The 20410-nt window shown below is 41.5% G+C and overlaps 1 protein-coding gene across 2 annotated transcripts in view; it reads left to right on the forward strand.

Moving 5' to 3' along the window:
* Cntnap2 (contactin associated protein 2) overlaps positions 1-20410 on the forward strand; it is a 2078180-nt gene that overhangs the window by 1556372 nt on the left and 501398 nt on the right. For both annotated transcript variants that reach the window (XR_005972587.1, XM_041635058.1), the window contains exon 14: positions 4737-4893. Coding sequence is in view for 1 of the 2 variants with exons in the window: in XM_041635058.1 (XP_041490992.1) it covers positions 4737-4893 (157 nt within the window). In the remaining variant the exon portion in view is untranslated. The remainder of the gene's footprint in view (positions 1-4736; positions 4894-20410) is intronic.

A 20410-nucleotide genomic window follows, 5' to 3' on the forward strand; every position in this document is an offset into this window, starting at 1 on the left:
TGGTCTATTAACTCCACTTCTATTTGGGTCTATTTTATCCCTGCCCCCCAGCCAGAAAGTATTGCACCTCCTAGTTTTCTAAAACAATGACACTAACCAAAATTTACTGGGGGAGAAACCATTTATCATTAGTCAGCTAAACAATGAAATACTCAAATTGGATTCGATAGCTAAGGAAGTAAAGTTTCTTATCTGGCTAGGAGGAAGTTTGACCCATGTGCCTTTTGCAAGTCAGCCCATTACTATCTATTTTTTCCTGCTTCCTGCTGTCAACACAAAAACCACAGCTTTCTTCTTAAAGGGAATAAAAGATAGCTTATGCTGGAGTCATTGTGAGTGACCAGGGCTTTGAAACACAGATTTGGGTTACCCCAATTTCCATGTCCCAATGTGGAAGAAGTTTTATGAAGTTTTTATAGTTTGACAGAAATAAGGCAAATTTAAAATGCATTGGTGGGTACATGAGAGAGGCAGGTACATCATGAGGGAAGCCTTTCTTGTAAGCCTAAGATGCTATCTGAGGACATACTTGGCTTGTGGATTGGTAGTCCTGGTTGCCTAATATGTCAATAGATTCTAAAATATTTGATCTGTTGTCACAAGACGTTGGTTTTGACTCAGAGGATGGCATGGAATGGCTAGTTCAGAGAGCCAGAACTAAGACCAACATAAGCCTGTGGACCTGCAATGTTCCAACCTCTCCACAGTACTGAAATTCTCATCAGACAATGGATCTCTGCAGGCAGATTTCTTCAACAGTTCCAATGCACAGCCAACACAGTATCTTCTCAGAGTCCCCTTTCCACTGTCACACAGCCAGAGACAGACTCCAGAAGACCTGTGACAGCTCAAAGGACAAATAACCTGCACGTTTCCTGGGATAGATTAGATAGTTCCCATAAAGCACACTTTGCAAACCTTTACAAAAGGAACTGGACGTTACAGAAGGAAAACAATTTTGTATCGTGGGCCATGGCTTTGACATTAGGAAGTGTCAAAACTCTGGTACTTTCCGCTGACCCTGACAGAAAGAGAAGAGACCCTGAAGCAAAATCATTTGAGTACAGAGTTCAAAACAAAATGGCTTCTCTGCTGAGACAGGGCCCCTCTAGGGAGGATACAGCTACAGATTGGCCCCTCAGCTCAGAAAGTTGGCTTCTCTCTCCCTTTGAAACAGAAGGGAAATCTTTATCAGATACCTACCAAATCAAGTTCTTAAGTTTCCCATAACGATCATAATATGGAAAACAGTAAACTTTCTAAATTAAGAGAAATCTGGGTACTTATATGGAACAGAACATCCACCTCGTTCCTTTTCAAGTTAGAGTGTTGATTCCCTCAGGACTCAGAGCATGACCCTGAATCCAGAACCACTTTCAGTGGCTTTAAACAGCCTGCATTTTAACAAATCTGCTCTTGAGGAAAACTAATACAGCATCCCACTTGCCATCACAGAAGTATGTGCATTACAGCATCATGATTACTATGATATTATTTACCTAGATGTTACGATTACCCAGTCGGTAACTGAAGAATGCAAGGCTTTCCCACGTCTTCCTTCAGAGCACTGACAGACACAAGTGTGCATGTACTTAGTGTCCTGAAAGGACAGGTGGAGGTAGATTCTTATAATGGAATTTCACCCACAGGCCCAGAGATTTTAATGGATTCCCTCTTTGGCTTACTGGCTGGCCCTATCTCCATTAATTTTGTTATTCCTAGTTTATTCTAAGGTCCATCTGTCCTCTTAGCATATCCCCAAAATTCTTCCACATTCTTACCTCTTGTAGATTTTTCCTTCCTTTCCAGGAATACTGTTATTTCAGTATAGAAGCAATAAAATAGGATAAAGACTGACAGGAAGAGAAAGCAGAAAGGAAATTGCATTGTACACAGACATGCATGCTGAATGCAATTGTGTCAGGATCCTAAAAGAGCAAAATCAGAGAATCAAAGAGAATGGATGTCAGTGGCACTAGGAATAGAGGAAACAGAACTATTGCTAATAAATAAAAGTTTCCATTAAACAAGGGGAATGGGTTCTAGAACATTTCTGGATAGCACAGTAGTTAAGACTAGCATGCTGTTTCAAACACTTAGACACTTTGTTAAGAAAGGAGGATTCATCCTAAGTGCTCTCAGCACATGAAATGGAAGAAAAAGGCCCCATGGCCAGCATCTTCTCAGTCCCTCTTCTCATCCTTTCTACCTCCAGGCTGTTCTTGCTGGCATTCTCTTAGAGTGGATTCATTTTCCTTCCACTTCTCTGGCAGCCTCCTGCGGAATTCCAGCACCATTTGTGATGCTGTTGTAGTCTTAAAGATCCCACGGGTGTCTCTGCCTCTCCCAGTATTTTCCAGCTTGCCCTAATGGATGCTGAAACAAGACTTTCAGCTCAGGAAATGCTCCTGGGGCTGGATGTCTGCATCTGATTGCCTGGAGGATGTGCCAGACTTGTCATCTTATTTTTCAACTTTTGTTGAACTGAAAATGTCTTCCTGTAGACAGATGCTGTTCGTTCATTTCCCTGCTGTCCAGACCCAAATAATCACACAGAAACTGTATTAATTATAACACTTGGCCTATTAGCTCAGGCTTCTTCTTAACTCTTAGATCTAAAATTAATCCATTTCTATTAATCTGTTTATTGGCTTGAGGCTGTAACTTACTAATAATGGTCCAGCATCAGTCTCCTTCAACAGCTACATGGTGTCTCTTTGACTCTGCCCTCTCTCTCTCTCTCTCTCTCTCTCTCTCTCTCTCTCTCTGTTCTGATTTCCCACCTGGCTTTACTCTGCTAAGTCATTGGCCAAAACAATTTCTTTGTTAACCAATGGTAATAAAACATATTCACAGCATACAGAGGGGAATCTCACATCATCTCCCCAAATAGAGCATGCTAGTATTCTCTTAGTTTCCTAGACCAGAAGCCCAGAGTGAGTTCACAGTGCCTCCTAACCCCCTCCTCTCCTAAATTCCATCTACCCCAGCTATCCCAGATGTTCTCTGTTTTCTTTATCCTCTCCTAGTTTCACATTATTAATTATCTCTTCCATTATCAAGAGACCTTAAAGCCTCTCCTCCCTGATATCATCACATAGAAATTCATCTTTTATCTTACTCTATATTGTTAAAACCCAAATTGAACAGTAATGATTCCCTGCTCCAAATCCTCCTGTGGCCTCCTATTATTTCAGGATAAAGTTCAGGCTTCATAAGCTGGAGGAAAGTAGCCCTAAAAGGCAAGAAGTAGTCAGTGTGAAATAATTTCTCCTTTGGACAAAGATTTTCCAGCTCAGCCCTCATTTGCTATCTAATACTGTGTTCTGCTGCTACACTCCCCAACTCTTCTCCCCAGCCCTACTTAGTACCACATGCTTGCTTCTTTTTTTAAAAATATTTATTTATTATGTATACAATATTCTGTGTGTATGCCTGCTGGCCAGAAGAGGGCACCAGACCTCATTACAGATGGTTGTGAGCCACCATGTGGTTGCTGGGAGTTGAACTCATGACCTTTGGAAGAGCAGGCAATGCTCTTTACCACTGAGCCATCTCTCCAGCCCCACATGCTTGCTTCTGCATACACACTGCATATAAAACTCTTCTGTATGAATTGTTGCTTACTGTTCCCTTTATATAGGACTCCTTTCCGCTTATGTTTCGGTTCACTTAGATCAAATCAACCTACGAGACACAGCTCAGAGAAAGCATTCACCATGTCCTTTACCTCACACCCCCTCCCACGCTCACAGCACTCATACATCTGTCTCCCCATTCCCTGCAACCTGCATTTCTCCTCTGTTGTTCTTCTGTTTAGCACATAATCAGAACACAATGAGTTTTGATGACCAGCTAAAGGGATAAATAAATGAATGGAATGGATAGGGGATTTGGATCCGGGAGTTCCTGCACATCCCAACATCTGTAGACAAGATACTCAGCTTCCTCATATCACATGGGGTAACACTTTGTATAACCAATGTACCCACATCTTCTCCAATATGTTGCATCATCTCTAGATCAACTTTAATAGCTAATGTAAGGTAAACGCTGTGTAAATAGTTCTTGCACACTGTAACTGAAGGAATCACTATGAGAGGTCTGCGTATGTTTGTTTTGATTCCCAGCTTGCTGATTGTGTGGACATAGAAGCTATGGACACAGAGAGATGACTTCATAACAGATAGCTAGTGTGGTATGATATGGTGTCAGACTTTTGATGTGAGGCATAAATCTCCTGGCTAATAAGAAGGATTTAGCCTGTCTATACCGAAGCTCTTTATAAATAAAACTAAGAAGTCAAACTTAAGACATGGCAAAGCCCACACTTAACTCTAACCATCTTTTATCTCCATACTTCTATCAGTCCTCAGAAGAGCAAAATCATCTATGGAGTTAGCTGTATATTGCAGAATGGTTCATATGCCTTCAATGCAGCCTGACGCCATCTAGAATTCCCATTCCCTGAATTAATACCTAAGTTATAGAAGCTTGAATGTCAAAGCTTTTGTCCACCGAGATGTATGAAGAGAAAGAAGAAACTTGAACTTTGACGTTCTGTCTGATGTTCGAATTAAATGTTCCTATTATTAAACGAATTTTACGTTAAAGATGGGCATGTGGCATTCAGTCTATCAGAAACTGCTATAGTTCCTAAGATGAGAGAACAAGGGTGAGTTTATAAGGATGCAATTTAGGCCCCTCTCTCACTGTGCTTTTCCCCTTCCTTGCAGATGGAAGTCCTTACACGTGGTGGGTTGGCAAAGCCAATGAGAAGCACTACTACTGGGGAGGCTCAGAGCCTGGGATTCAGAAGTGTGCCTGCGGCATCGAGCGCAACTGCACAGACCCCAAGTACTACTGCAACTGTGATGCGGACTACAAGCAGTGGTGAGTGCCCCGGAGTGCAGCCTCCCTGAGTCTGCGAGTCAGGAGGGCTAATAAAAGGGAAGTCTGGGAAGGTGTTAACGTGAGAAGATAATCAGAGAGAAATGTGGGGAGCTAACTCAGTGGACAACTGTCAGGAGTACCCTGGCAATACAAAAGCAGAGTGAGGTCAGCGCGACAAGGGTGCACATTGGGAAGCTGGCTGACACATAATTGACGTGTTCATACTCCATTCCGAGAGGGAAATAATGAGTCATGTTGGCAGCGCTGATTTACATTATAGCATGTGCCCTGCAAGGATGGAGGGCAGAATGCAAGGTGCAGATACCTGAGGAAAAAAAAGAGAGGAGGCAAATGTCTGCATAAGGCTTTCAGCTCCCAGGATGTTTGCTTTAGCACATAGACCAGAAACAAAATGAGGAAGGAAAAGGAAAGAAAGGGAAAGGATTCTTTGTTCTCCTTGTCCACAAGTGCCTGTCTGTCTCCTTTGCCATCATACGCCGAATTGTTTACAACCGTGATACAAATCAGTCCAAGAAAGATCTATGTGGGATTGTTTTCATCCCTCCACTGGCTTTTGTCTGCTTTACAGTGAGTGACTATGGCGGTATCCATCACAGATAAAGATAGAATTAGTGTACTTCTCTGGAAAAAGAAGAGAGGGCCAGGCTTATCTGGAAGAATATAAACCAGAAGAAAAAGCCTAGCCCACCTCCACCAGGTCAGACAGTGTTGGAGCCTCCTGCCCATTCCTGCTCTACATAGCTACAGGAAGCAGGACCCTGAATCTCTCTGGTAACCAAGCCTAGGTTCCCCAAGTCCATCAGATGGAGTTACCATCTGTAAGAATGATGTACAAAATAAATTCTTTCTACCTGTTACTCAATAACTAATTTTTTTTCTAATCTTTAAAATACAAAAATGATAGGATTTTCAGGCAGGAGGCCTAAAGACTTAACAAGGATTTTATTTCTTTTAGTAAATAAAAACAAATATATATTGTATATATATACACACATGTGTATATACAGGATATATATGTGTATATATGATATACAATAGACATATATCCTATATATGCACACATACATGTATGTGTATATATATATATATATATATCCTATTTATTTAAGTAACTTAGAATCTATGGGTGTTACTAATTTCAAACATAAGTAGTTATCATTATGTTCTATTTTTTTAAGATCACTTGTGTGTAGAATTATCAGAGGCCAGAAAAAGGGATCAGATCTTCTAGAGCTGAAGCTAGAGGCAATTATAACCCATCCATTTCAGGTGTTGGCAATTGAACCTGGATCCTCTGCAAGAATAGCAAGTGTTCCCAAACCACTGGGCAATCTCTCCAGTCCCTCTTTATGTTTTATCTGTAGCTGGTTGTGAAAGAAAAACTCTAATAGCTAATTTTCAGCTCTGCCTGAAGAGCACATCTATTCTTACACATACACATGCTGCAGAGACTGGAAGCTGAAAATGGGAAGTGCATGGGCAGTAAGGTCAATCTTTCTTTCATTCTGTCAGTCCATCCATCTGTTGTGTAGTCAGCAAATATCACTTGAAAAGTTACATAACAGAGATTCTGCCAGGTACTGGGGATGAAACAGCAAGTGGCACCAACAGGAAACTCTGCCCTGACTCATTTGTACTTTATACTGGTTATATGTCAGCAGGCTTAGAAGACTCTCTCATCCACTTGTCTCTTCTGCTCTAATTCCCGGGCACTTCAGGAGGTTGACTTGGCACAGCCAGAATACTGTTACCATCATCGCTATTCAATTCTTCTTCCCCTACCTCATAGGAGCATGGAAAAGGGCAGTGGGAGGAAAATCTAGGGCATGCCTCCAAGTAAACCTCCTTGTTTCTAGACATCATGCTGTGTGCAACGGGACGATTGACAATAGAACATGCCCTTCATCCACAGACAACTTACTAACCAGTTGTAGAAAAAGGCCTAGACATGTGGCCACCAAAACAGAGTCTGCTTGGAAGAAGATGTGTAGCATACAACTTCCTAGGGGGAGAAATTTCAACACTTGCTGAGAGAAAGAAGGGAAGAGTCAAGAATGTCCTCAGAGAAAAAGTGGCATGCTCAAATGAGAAGTAGGCGTTGTCTGGTTTGATGTTCTTGAAGGGGAAGCATAAATGAGCAAGACTGTCAGTACAGTGGTAGTATCATGTGACTGGAGCTTAGCCAGGCAGTTCTGTTCAGATTGCCATCAGGAAGTGTGTGACGGAAAGAAGGAATCAGAAAAATTGTACCAAAAAATGTCTTTTTATTAGTTGCTTTTCTATTAGTGTAATAAAAAACCATGACCAAGGCAACTCACAGAAGGGAGGATTTGTTTTGGCTGAAAGTTCCAGAGGGAGAAGAGTCTGTCAGTACAGCAACAAGCAGGCATTGCAGCTGGAAAAGAAGGCTGAGAACTTACATTGTAAACTACAAGCAGGAACCAGAGAGAATGAAACCTCAAAGGCTGCCCACGGTGAGGTACTTCTTTCAAGAAGGCCACACCTCCTAAGCCTCCTCCAAGAGCTCCACAACTGGGAACCACGTATTCAAAGGGCAGAGATGATGGGGGGCATTCTCATTCAACCACCACAGTCCTTACACACTCTCAAGGGCGTGAGGCACAGGTTGGAAGGACCATTGAAATGACAGGATATGTAAGAGAGTTTGGGAGTGGGTAGCTACCGAGGCCTGGTGTTTATCACCATGAGAGCAAAAGAGGAGTCCGTGCAGGCTTGCTGTTTGCACTCCTAGAAATGGAGGGCCGCAAGCCGTAGAGACCGAGTAGTCTGAGTGGACTCAGAGACAATGAGTTCAGCTTTAGGAATATTAAAAGGGATCCAGTAACCTAATATCTGCAACCAAATCCAGAATGTAGCATTAGTGGGATTTCAGGGAACAAGTATAGACTCTAGAGAAATGCATTTGCCCCTGAGACCTTCCAAAGAATAAAACTGAATCCAGGTCACAGAACAGAAAGCTTTCTATGGTTAAACTTGCTCTATCATTTATGGCACACCTCCTCAACAGGCGTTGGATAAACTGTAGCATTTTAGATACTCAGAGCCCGGGTCACTGCTGGTGCCTTGTTCCCTTGTGACTAAATAGCAACTAGGACACCCTTACCACCACTTTGCTTCTGTAGAGTTCACTTAATGACATGTGGCATAAGATACTTGTCTTTTGAGCAAATTGAAAAATGGAATACATTTATAAAAGAAATTATCAAATGCTCTGTGCCACAGAGATAAAGATTTCAGGCTTAGCCCATTAATACACTAGGCAAAGGGTCCCTGAGTAGATGCTTTAAAGATCTGAAGTCAGTAGAAGTGTTTCTGGAATCCTCTTTCATAACACTCAGAAGCAGTAGAGAGAACTTAACTTGAAGCTGGGCTGCCTTGGGAGATTCTAACCTCCCAACCACCTGATCTGTTGTCAGTATACTAAAAATAAATCACAGGTGAAACACTTACTGTGAAAACGCTTTCTTTAATCTGCATTGATTGGGGGAGGGGGAGGGATATGGGAGGTGGTGGAGGGGAGGAGGCAGAAATCTTTAATAAATAAATAAAAAAAGAAAAAAATTATATCAACAAATAAAACAGACTTAACCAGAAAAAAAACAAAAAAGAAAAAGAAAACAAAAGAAAACACACACACACACACACACACACATACATATATATATATATATATATATAATTAAATGGACTACAGAAAAGTAGACATTTAATAGGTTGTATAGTAAAGGATACATCGTCGTTTGGTATTCTCTGGATGGTGTGAAGCTGCGCATCTGTGTTCAGGTGTATATGTGTGCTGTATATGTGATGTGTGTGTAGACACACACATGTTTGCAATTCAGTATATGCATGTATGTGTATGTGGAGGGCAGAGGACAACATTCAGTGTCACATTCGGTGTCATGTTCCTCAGGATGACTGTCCACCTTATTTTTTTTTTATTTTTATTTTTTTTTTGGTTTTTCGAGACAGGGTTTCTCTGTGGTTTTGGAGCCTGTCCTGGAACTAGCTCTTGTAGACCAGGCTGGTCTCGAACTCACAGAGATCCGCCTGCCTCTGCCTCCCGAGTGCTGGGATTAAAGGCGTGCGCCGCCACCACCCGGCCTGTCCACCTTATTTTGAGACAAAATTGGTCTAGAGTTTGTCGATTAAGCAAGATGGCTAGCTAGATTCACCTCTCTGCCTCATCCATGTTAAGATTACAAGTGTTTATAACCACTGCTACCTCTGACTTTTCAACAGAGGTCTAGGGACCAAACTGAGGACCCTGTGCTTGCAAAGTAAGCACTTTAGTTGCTTTACCAACTGCTACAACTCTCCAGCTCATATGAGATTCTTTTATGTGGCTTTATATGGTACATATTGTGTTTTCCAATGCTTCCAAGTGAATAATTGAAGATGAACCTCTCTGGGAAGTGGTTCCTTCTGGCTCTTGCCTAGCTCTGCAGCAGGTCTCAAGCAAGATTCTAGCCCTCTCCCAGCAGGTGTTATGGATACGCTCAGAAATCAGGAATTATTGAGGAGTGTTTTGTTTTGGTTCCTAGTCCAGCACCCCCAGAAATGGCTTGAGAGGCAGGCAGTTCTGCAGAATGCACAAAGTCCTTGTTCCTCTCCCTCTCTGTTGGACATGAGCAAAACAGGTTTTTTCAGGAGTGAAACATTGCCGACCATGGCTTCTAAGGTCTGGGTTCGAGTACATGCTTTGCAACACTGTCTGGGTGCCTGTCCCCCCAAAACAGATGGGAAAGCTGGCTTTGGGTGCTGCTGCCTCCCTGAGTAGGAGCTATGAGTGGGGGACCAGTATTCAGGTGAGCCTCTGTGCCCTCTAGTGGTCACTGCTGTTACTTCTTTTGCTGAGAGATTCGGGGAAAGAAACAAGTGTGTACCTACAAGTACAACTCATGTGGGAAATCACTTTGAATGCATTATAAGGTAAGAATAATGCCCTGTTGGCCCCTATTTTAGACTTACTTCAGCCCTAAAAGAAAGCTAGTTCTTCCCACGGGCTTACTTCAATAGCAAAGACTTCTGTCATCCAGTGGACAGACTCAAATGAGTACGAAGTATTGCTGTAGCATTGTGCCTTCTGAGGTCAGCTTGAGACATTTGATTTTTACAACTGCTGCTGCTGCTGCTGCTGCTGCTGCTGCTGCTGCTGCTGCTGCTGCTGCTGCTGCTGGTGTGTATGTGTGTGTGTACATGATTTATCTGTAATGATGGCATAGAGTGACATGTGTGGAGAACGCTTTATGGAGACAGTTCTTTCTTTCTACCTTTATTTGGATCCCAAGGATTAAAGTTGGATCCTCAGATGTAAGAGGCAAGCACCTGAGCCATCTCACTGGACCCTGACTTAAGCTTTGTTATCAGCAAAATGGAATCAGATGAAGGTCCTAAAGTGTATTGGTGACTATGTTCTTAAATTTACAATGAGATAAGCTATTTTTATTATTATTTAAATACAAGACTGAGCTAAAATCATTACAAACTTCTGAAATTGCATAATTTAGGACTCCAGAATAAAAAGAGACAGAAAAATGAACCGTAATGAGCAGCGAAAAGGCTAAACACCCCGTCCCCTGTTCCCAGGCTAGGACTTACACATGCTATTGTGAAGATAGCTCCATTGTTTCTATCTCTCAGATAAGTTGTTGGTGCTGTGGTTTTAACCAGCTATTTGAAAATCTTAAATTCTAAATTTAAACCATAGACCACATGTTCTATGTCTAACACTAATAAATATAGTGAGCATTTACTCTTACCCAGTAGCGTAAGAGACATACAAATGGAGCTGAGATAAATGAGATTATTGTTGGTCAGAGCAGGACAGGTCTCACAACAAAGCCACCATGGCCTGGAGGTTCTCTAACCATCCCCATAATTGCCTGATTATCTATGCTGTGAGAAGTTTTGCACAGTTATTTTTGGGATTGAATGCGATTTAACATTTATGATTTACTATGCACAGCAATAGTCAATATTCCCACCTACCGTGCCAGAATCCTAATTAAGCGAGCATGGGTCTCAGCTAAGTAGCCACTGCTGGGTAATTCCTGGTCTCATGCAGCCCAATTCAATGAGCACGATCATTGCCTCTGAAATTAGCCATTCTGAAGCAGAATTATGGGTGAAGGAGCATTGTTCTTTGCTCGAGCACCCTTCTCTCATTGTGTGGCTTTCATTGTAGAATTTCTGCACAATTGCATCCTGGCCAAGATGATGCAGGCATGGTGGGACGGAAGTGAAGTGAAAAGCCATCAGATCAGTCTTTGCAGGACAATTAGCAAGCAGTTCCCACCCCCATGCTAGGAAGGCTGCTAACCAGTTGATTCTGTTTTGTTCTTTCTGAATGGAATCTGCTTGTCTAGCAGGCATTTGCTTTCTGGGTTAGAAATAATCCATGCTCAGCCTTCCCCAGACAGAACTTCATCCAAGGGTCTCCCCCATGTTTCAAAGCAGCAAATTGCTTTTTCTTTGGCCCAGCTTCCTACACATGAGTTTCTTGAATATTTCAAAAAGTATTCATTATACATTTTCATGGCTTATAAATGACTTTATCTAATCCTTTGGCCGACATTTCCCTGCAAAGTTTTCAGATACCTTTTACATGAACTGAAATATTTATGAGTGCAGTTCCATCTACATCCTTGATCAGATGATGCTACTGGAGTCTGCCATTGTGTGTCAGGCATGGTTCCAGTGACTGAAATATAGCATGTCATTTAAACCGCACATTTGTCCTAGGATAGAGGACAATCATGTCACCATATAGATGAGGAAATTAAGTCCTAGAGGAGTTAATTTACCAGGACACAGAGCTAAGAAGAGATTCAAACCCAAAACAGACAACTCCTCGTGCTTAGATACATAGATAGACAGACAAATAGCGAATGAGAGAAATGTAAGTGCTTTCACATTGTTAATTATGATAAAGAAGAAAAATATGAGCCATTATAAATGTTAATTAAATAATAATTAAGTATATTAGTTTTGTTGTGCCACCACCTTTCACTCATCTTTAGAATCCTCTCATCGGATGAAGCTGAAACGCCATGCCCGTTAAACAGTAGCCCCTCAATGCCCCTGGTAACCACCATTCTACCTCCTGTCTCTGTGATTTCAACCACTCTATGCACCTCTCATAAGAGAAATTATAAAATATCTGTTTTCTTGTGACTGGCCTCTTTCACTTAGGGTAATGCTGTCAAGGTGCATGCATCTCGTAATGGATATCAGAGCTTCTTTTCTTTTCATAACCGTGTCCAAGTCTCTGCTGTGAGGGTAGACCATGCAAGCGTAGTCATTATCTCAGCGGTGAACATCTAAGTTGTTTCTTCATTTGTAGACACGTTTGGGACAGCCACAGTTCCACAGTGAACATGAGTATATGACTCTTTTTTTGGCTAGGTACTTTTATATACCTACATGGTGTTCTTGATATTCATATGTAAATGTCTTGTTGTTTTAATCTTACAAAAGGATTCTTTAGGATAAATTGATAGGAATGATTTCTAACTGTTGAATCCTGAGCCTCTAACTTGCTGATTCTGTGACCTTTAGAGTGTTGTAAGAGTTCACAGTGGTCCTTTCTTGGCCATGGTGTTGAAGTAGGTACCACATGGTGGATGTGATGTTGAATATGAAGTATTAATTTGAGAGGATCTAAAATCACCTAGGAGACAAACCTCTGGGAAAGTCTGCACATGAGCTTCCTGATTGGTTTCATTGAGCTGGGAAGATCCATCCTAACTGTTGTTGTCATTATCCCAGGGACTGGGGCCCTAGACAGAGTAAAAAGTGGAAAGTGAGCTCAGCACCAGCATTCCTCACTCTCTGCTTCTTGACTCTAGATGCAGCATAACCACCTCCTCACACTCCTACTGCCAGTCCCTTGCCACAGTGGACTGTGCCCTCAAACTCTGCACCAATATTAACCCTTCCTTTATTTGCTTTTATAAAAAAACATGTATGGGTGTTTTGCTTACATATATGTATGTGTATCAAAAGTATGCTTGATGTTCACAAAGGCCAGAAGAGGGCAGTGGATCACCATGGGTCCTGGGAATTGAACCTATATCCTCTGGAAGAGTACTTGTATCAGTTCCACCACCTCTACAGGCTACCTTGGATTGCTTTTGACAAACATCATATTTTATCAATAAGAAAAATGGCCAATACAGTGAAATAGACAAGAGATTCCAAGAAGATATTTGTAGACATAAAGGTCTTTCTATATTTTATCAGGCAATTTTCAACATACATCTGTAGTTGAAGATGTTTATATCAAGAAGCACTCACACACCAGGCACATGTGAGTATGTGCACACACACACACACACACACACAACCAGTAGTACCTTTGGGAAGTTAAGAAGGAATTTGCCCAATCCCTTCTGCTCTGGCCATAGGTACCAAGTCCTATTGTGATCCTGATGCTTATAGTGCTTTGTAAGACCCTGTTCTTCTGCCCCATCCCCTGGCCTTTCAGTCTGTGGCCATCATAGATGCTCTTATGAACCAGGTCAGGTTTCTTACTCAGCCCCTGTGCAGTGGAAACTAAATCAGACCACACCTTCAGCAAGATTGAAAACTGGATACTAATGAAATTGTCAGACTGGGAGAAGTGAGAAACTGCTCTCCAAATTAGCCATACTTAGAGATTACAGAAGAAAGCAAATTCCAAGGCCCTGCCAAGTTCCAGTGGTGCCCTCTGCAGTCATTGGCCTCCCTGTGCCATCTGTGCATCCAGGGGCAGTTCTGAAGCCTCCTCCAGACCCCAGAGGGACAGAAAGTATCCCTGAATCCCACAGAAAGCCCTAACTCCTACAGAAAGAAGAACTCTATCTTGTCTTGTTGATGTTACCAATATGGGTTTTCTTTAGGAAGAAATTCCAAGACTCTGCTGCAGATAGCTGTCCTTCTCATTTGACCTAGAACAGACTATCACTGGACTATTGCCCAGTCTATGAATGCAACGTCACAACGTCACCCCTGGATAACATCTCTACAGGACTAACATGCCCTAGTGTGCTCAGTAGTAATGTGAGACCACTTTATTAATATGGCCTCTCCTTATTGGGGAAGGAAAGGGAAAAGTCCATTGACTCTTCCTGCTATTTGTTTAAAGGAAATCCTAACATAGCCCCATCTCTACAGATGAAGATGACTTCTTGGCAATAGAGCATTTAAATATGGTTCACCATGGAGAAATGTGCTCTAATACTGCTCAGATAAGGCTCCACCGCATTACACCAAATGCACACTTCACACACTTGGCAGGGAATATGAAAGTTTCATGTTCTGACCCCAAATCTAAGAGCAATCTAGACACATCTGCCTGATGTGTCCAGAAACAGAAAGCCACAGAAGTCCTTTCCCATCATCTAGAAACTCTATACTGTGCTAGAAATTAAAATCTCTTGGAACCACCAGCACTTCCCCTTGCTCCCCAAAGAAAGAAACAAATGCAGTGCTTATTCCCTTGGATTTTAAAACGGGCTGTTCAGTGGAGGAAGGAAGGGGAAAGAAACCCAGGTAGCAGACTTCCGCAGAGGACCTCCCCGTATAAAGCGTGAAATGAAGAGAAACAGAGGCAATCCTACTACAGAAGAAACGCTCTTTCTGACAAGGGGAAGGTTGTTCTGGTAATGGACAATCTCTCCAAACAGTGCCAGCAACTAGGATCCAAGCATTCCCGAATGGGAGCCGAGGAGGACTTCATACATCCAAACCACAAAACTACAGCGCTGCCTTGCAGGGCGACACCCCTGCAAAGTCTAAAGAGCCAAGCCCTTTTAGAAGGGCACACGCTTTTCAGTGTGTCTGTTTCAGTGTTAGGAGCCCTGATAACAGCTCCTGTCCTCTCATTAAGGATCCACACTGGGACGTGGAGGGAGGAATACCGGCCTGAATCACCCAGGCAAGAAGAGGATCGCAGCAGATCTGTGTTCCCTCAAGGCCCCGTGCTTCTCTCAGCACTGAGTTAAAACCCTGTGGCAACAGGATGAGGAAATGCCTCTCCCAGTTTCAGGAAGAAGCAAAAAGATGATATATAATATACTGTCTCTGGCATATTCGGGAGCCAACTTGCTTGCATGGCATAGAACCCTCCTGACGCCTCATGGATTGTACCCTGACAGGAAGGTAATTGGACCCCAGAAAGATGTCAGCGAAGTGTCAATATGGTTTGACCACAGCCCAAAGTATTATTGATGACAGCACAGAGAAAGAGAGAGAGATGAATCATATTACGTTTAGATGTCAGCTCTTCGGAAGGCTGCAGGTTCCAGAAATAGATGGAGCCCACTAACTGAATGATAAATGGACTTGAGTGGAATAGATGATGTGCTCTTCTTGAGAGAAACAGAAGGGTGATCCAAGAAAACATTCAGAGGTCAGACTTTATTTCCTAGCCTTAGCCTGCTCTATGAGATTTGTTTTATGACCTAAGAAACAGAATGCTTTTGACACCCCCCCCCCAATCAATCGTGCTGCAGAATGAAATTAAAAAGCATGTTAAAGCTGGAGCAATAGGGCAGTTGGTAAAGTTCTTATTTTGCAAACATGGACACCTGGGTTCAATTCCCAGCACCTACATCGAAGAAGAAGAGGAGGAGGAGGTAATGGCACTGTGGTGGCGACAGCTAGGTGTGGCATATATATATATCTCCAAACTGGTGAGTGTTTCAGCAAGATAACCTTACTTCCTGGAGGATGCCATCAGCCTGAGTTCAACCATTCCTACTCTTGGTCTGTAGCCGCAGCTGTCACACTCTTCAGAAGTCACACCACCTCGACTCTACTATCTAAGAGTCTTCATAGCTAGGAGAGCATCTGGAAGATCGCAAACACTTGTATTTTCTATTGTGATTATTATAGGATGTTTGGTTAGCTTCCTGTATACATGGGTGCTTTCCTATTTCCTAAGGACCTTAATGCTATCATCATTTATGAAATAGACTTTTCAAGGATAATTTTTTTTTCATTTATCCATCTACCCATTTGCTAATTATACAACTAATATTTACAAGACTTTCCACAGGATTAACCACAGTAATAGACGGCTTCTACTAGCTACTATATAGAGCTATATAACTGCCTCATTTATTTTTCTTGTTGTCGTATAAAATATTCTAACAAATGCCCTGTAAGGGAGGGAGGGTTAATTATGGCTCACAGTTCTAGATCACAGACCATCATATCAGGAAGTCACAGCAGCAGGCGCTTGAAGCAGATCATCAGTATATTCTTGGTCAAGAAGCAGAGAGGATCCTTCGACAGCAGTCAGCTCCCTTTCTCCATTCCGTACTGTCCAGCACCCCTGCTAAGGAATGATCCCACCTTCCATTAAAACAGATCATTCCATATAGGTTAACTTAAGATAAATCTTCATCGGCACACCCATAGGCCCATCTCCTAGGTGACTCCAGATCCTCTCAAGTTGATAATAATAACCATCACAGAGACTTTAAAAAAATTATTTAACTTTTTTCACTTTTATTTCTCTAGCTTTAAAATAAGAATATTAAATTTGCCCATTGAATTTTGTGAAGTTTTATATTTTTTCCTTTTTAATTATTTTTTATTCAATATACCAACCACAGTTCCTCCTCCCTCCCCTCCTCTTGCTCCTCCCACCTCTCCCCCCAACCTCCCCCCATCCACATGTCAGAAAGGGTAATGCCTCCCATGGGGAGTCAACAAAGCATGGCACATTAAGTTGAGGCAGGGCCAAGCACCTGCCCCCTGTATCAAGGCTGAGCAAGCCCACCATAGGGAATGGGCTCCAAAATGCCAGCTCATGCACCAAGAATAGATCCTGGTCCCACTGCCGGACCAAACTTCATAACTACTGCCCACATGCAGAAGGCTTAGTTCAATCCTGTACAGGCTCCTCAGTTGTCAATCCAGAGTTCGTGAGCTCCCAAGAGCTCAGATCAGCTGTCTCTGTGGGTTTCCCCATGATTATCTTGCCCCCCCCCCCGCTTGCTTATTAATCCATTCTCCCTCTTTTGACTGTATCCCAGGAGCTCTGCCTGGTACTTAGCTGTGTATCTCTGCATCTGCTCCCATCAATTATTGGATGAGGGTTCTATGATGACAGTTAGGGTAGTCACCAATCTGATTACAAGGGAAGGGCAGTTCAGGGTACCTCCCCACTATTGCTAGGAGTCTTAGCTGTGGTCTTCCTTGTGGATTCCTGGGAATTTTCAAAGCACCAGGTTTCTCCCTAACCCCATAACGGCTCTCTTTATCAAAATGTCTCCTTCATTACTCTCCCTGTCCATTCCTCCCCTAACTCAGACATCCCATTCCCTCAAGTTCTCATCCCTCGTCCGCTCTCCTCTAATGCCCCCTGCCCCCAGTTTACCCAGGAGATCTCATCTATTTCCCCTTCCCAGGATAATCCATGTGTGAATCTTACAGTCCTCTGTATTACCTGGCTTCTCTGGAGCTGTGGATTGTAGTCTGGATATTGAAGTTTCCAATATTTATGCCATATCTAAATTGTTTTCTTAGACTTGTATTTGTGGAGTGGTGCATGGGGCAGTGGGTTGAATAGACAAGAAGGAGGCAGATCAATTCAACAAGCAAGCTTACTGTGCACAAAAGCTGAATACCACAGTGAGCATGGGAATTCCATGGTGCGAACAAGAAGTCACAGGGAGACCTGGGGTGGGATTTTTGAGTGCATATTTTGCAGATGAATTTGAGCTTGTAAACAATTCCAAGAACCCCTATGAAAATTGTCAAGAATGATTTTGTCAAATTCTAATTAGCAGCATACAAATTATGTCCACTGTGAGTCATCCACATATATATTTCTCATATAGAAAGTATTTTCAAGGATCATACCGAATCCTTGTTACATTTTAAATATGCATGCCCATGCAAATTTTAAATATTGGAGGAAAAACAAAGACAGAAGGAAAATAAACTAAGAACTTTGTTGAGGAAAAGGAAAATAATGATGTAAAAACATCCTATCTTTTTTTTAAAGAGAGGTCTCTTCATTTGGAAATGTGTCAGTGGTTTTGCGTCCACTATGCCCAGACCATGCTTATCCTTTGAAGTCAATGTTAGGAGAAGATTAACGTTGACACTATCATAACAGCCTTTGAAGGATCAGGCTGACACCTTCTGGGCAGGGACCTTGGCTTCCTGCCCTCCTCTTGAAGAACTCAGATTCCTACATGACCATCTACAAAAGTATTGATGGCTCTATTAATTTCTTATATGTTGCTTTGAGAAAATACTCAGACCAAAAAAAAAAAGTGTGGGGAAAGGTTTGTTCTGCCTTGCAGGTCTGGAGGGATGGAGTCCATCACCATGGAGAAGGCTTTACAAAAGCCAGTGGGGACACGGCAGCAGGAGCAGGAAGGTGTCTGGTCACATTTCTTGCACATTCAGGAAACAGAGGGAGGACAAAGCCTGATCCATTCTATAAACATCAAAGCTCACCTCTAGTGACAGACTTCTCCAGGAAGGGTCCATCTCCTAAAGTTTCCATAACCTTTCCAAATGGTCCTACCACCTAAGGACCAGTTGTTCAAACTGGAGTCTATGGAGAACAATTTATTTTCAAACCACGGCAGTGATTTTTCATGGACTGTAGTCACCTTGCAAGGGAAGGTGCATGCAGAGGGTCTGTGCTGATTGTTGTTATTTTACTACTGATAAGTTTTTTCTCCCATTAAGTATATTTAGTGATCTTGTCCGACCTGTTCTTCTTTATCAGCATCCTTAGGTCTACCCTTCTGACTCCTCCTACCTGGCAGCCATTGATCTCCTTACTGTCTCCATATTTCTGTCTTTTAGAGAATGGCAGACAGTTGAAAACAAAGAACATAGCCTTTTCAGATTGAATATATTTTGTTTGTGTGGTAGAAAAATGCTAACTTGCACAGGGAAGAACTTAGTGATAATAGTATTGTGGGGAAAATCTATCTATTCTCTAATTAAAATATTTTGTCAGATGCCACTTTTTTTTGAATTGGACATATTTTCTTCAAGTGGGAATTTAGTTGAAAAAACCATTATGAAAATATTTAAATGGAGCCTTAGGAGCTGATGAGAGACAAGACTAGAAGCTCTGCCATCTCTGTGAACTACCATACTCTTCCTCATCACGGAGAGACTCGGGGCAGGAGTGGTTCTAGCTAAAGCAAGTCCTCTACCCCACAGATCTCAGAGATTCATCTTTACAAATTTAGTGAACTCATAATAAGATTATGATGGAAACATCATCTTCTTCCACAATAAGTGTAAAAAGGATCCCAGGAAATCATCCATGTTCATTTAAAACATTTAATTTCTGCTGGTTAATAAATACCTTGGCATATATTTTCTAGAGTTAGTTTATGATCTGATATTTATAGACCAAAGCTATTACTAATAGTTAGATGTCACTAATAGATGCTACTAACACGGTACAAGAAATATTAAAGTCACCATCTTTTCATATGAGAAACACTTCAAACCACTTTGATCTACATGAAAATCCACCTCTCCAAATGAAAATAAAAATTAAAGTTTGATTGACTGATATACAGATTATACTTCATGAGAAGTCATTATAAACTTTATTTCAAAGTTCATCTTATGAACACTAGGGATAAATGTCAAAAATAAAAGGGAAAATAGATTTTACAAGAGGAAACTTTATGGTGAGCTGAATGAGGAAAACAAGAAATGCTTTTAAAACACTTTATTGATTAGAATTTATGTAACAAGACAATAGAGTTTTTGGCTTCTAAGACAGGTTGACATATCTAAAAGTACAGGAGATGATCTGGAGATGTCTGAGGACTATATTTCATCTCTAATTTGAATTATTTATAATCTCACAATTACACAGAATAAAATTGAATTACTAATAAATGTCAGCGAAGCCAATTTAAATTGACATTCATTTCCAAAATCAGCTGCTACATAATCATCGTAGTCTTTTTTTTTTAGCTTTAATATTTACCACAATAGGACAATAAAGCAATGACACATAGTACAAAGAACAAAAATTCCAAAAATAAGTGATTATACTCTTAATATTCTGTTGGAAACTCGTGAAGAAAAATGTTTTAAATACCCCTACTTCCTTGAGAGAACCTTTTTAATCAAGGAAAATGAGAAAATGCTGTACTCCCCCCTAATGATGAGCAAGCAGCCTGTCAATCATACCCTCCTTTGCCACCTCCAACCTGAGAGACATTAAAGTCACACCTAGAATAGGTGAAATACCATGACTGTTACTAGGTAGGTGGGGTTAGCAAAAATGTTGGACTTAATCTAAGCCTAAGAAAGATGAAATGAACACGATTTTTAACCCAAAATTGTTTAGCTTTAGAACAACAGCCAGGCAAAGACTCACATAAATGGATTGATACTTGCAGTCTCTTAAAGTAAATTCTAACCCTAACTCATTTCTTTTCATACATGCAGTATCATCAGAATTTTATGGAGCAAATTAAGCTGTCTT

Source organism: Microtus oregoni, unplaced genomic scaffold, assembly GCF_018167655.1.
Source record: "Microtus oregoni isolate MIOR12 unplaced genomic scaffold, Mior012 000046F_ref0000063, whole genome shotgun sequence".
Lineage (NCBI taxonomy): Eukaryota > Metazoa > Chordata > Mammalia > Rodentia > Cricetidae > Microtus > Microtus oregoni.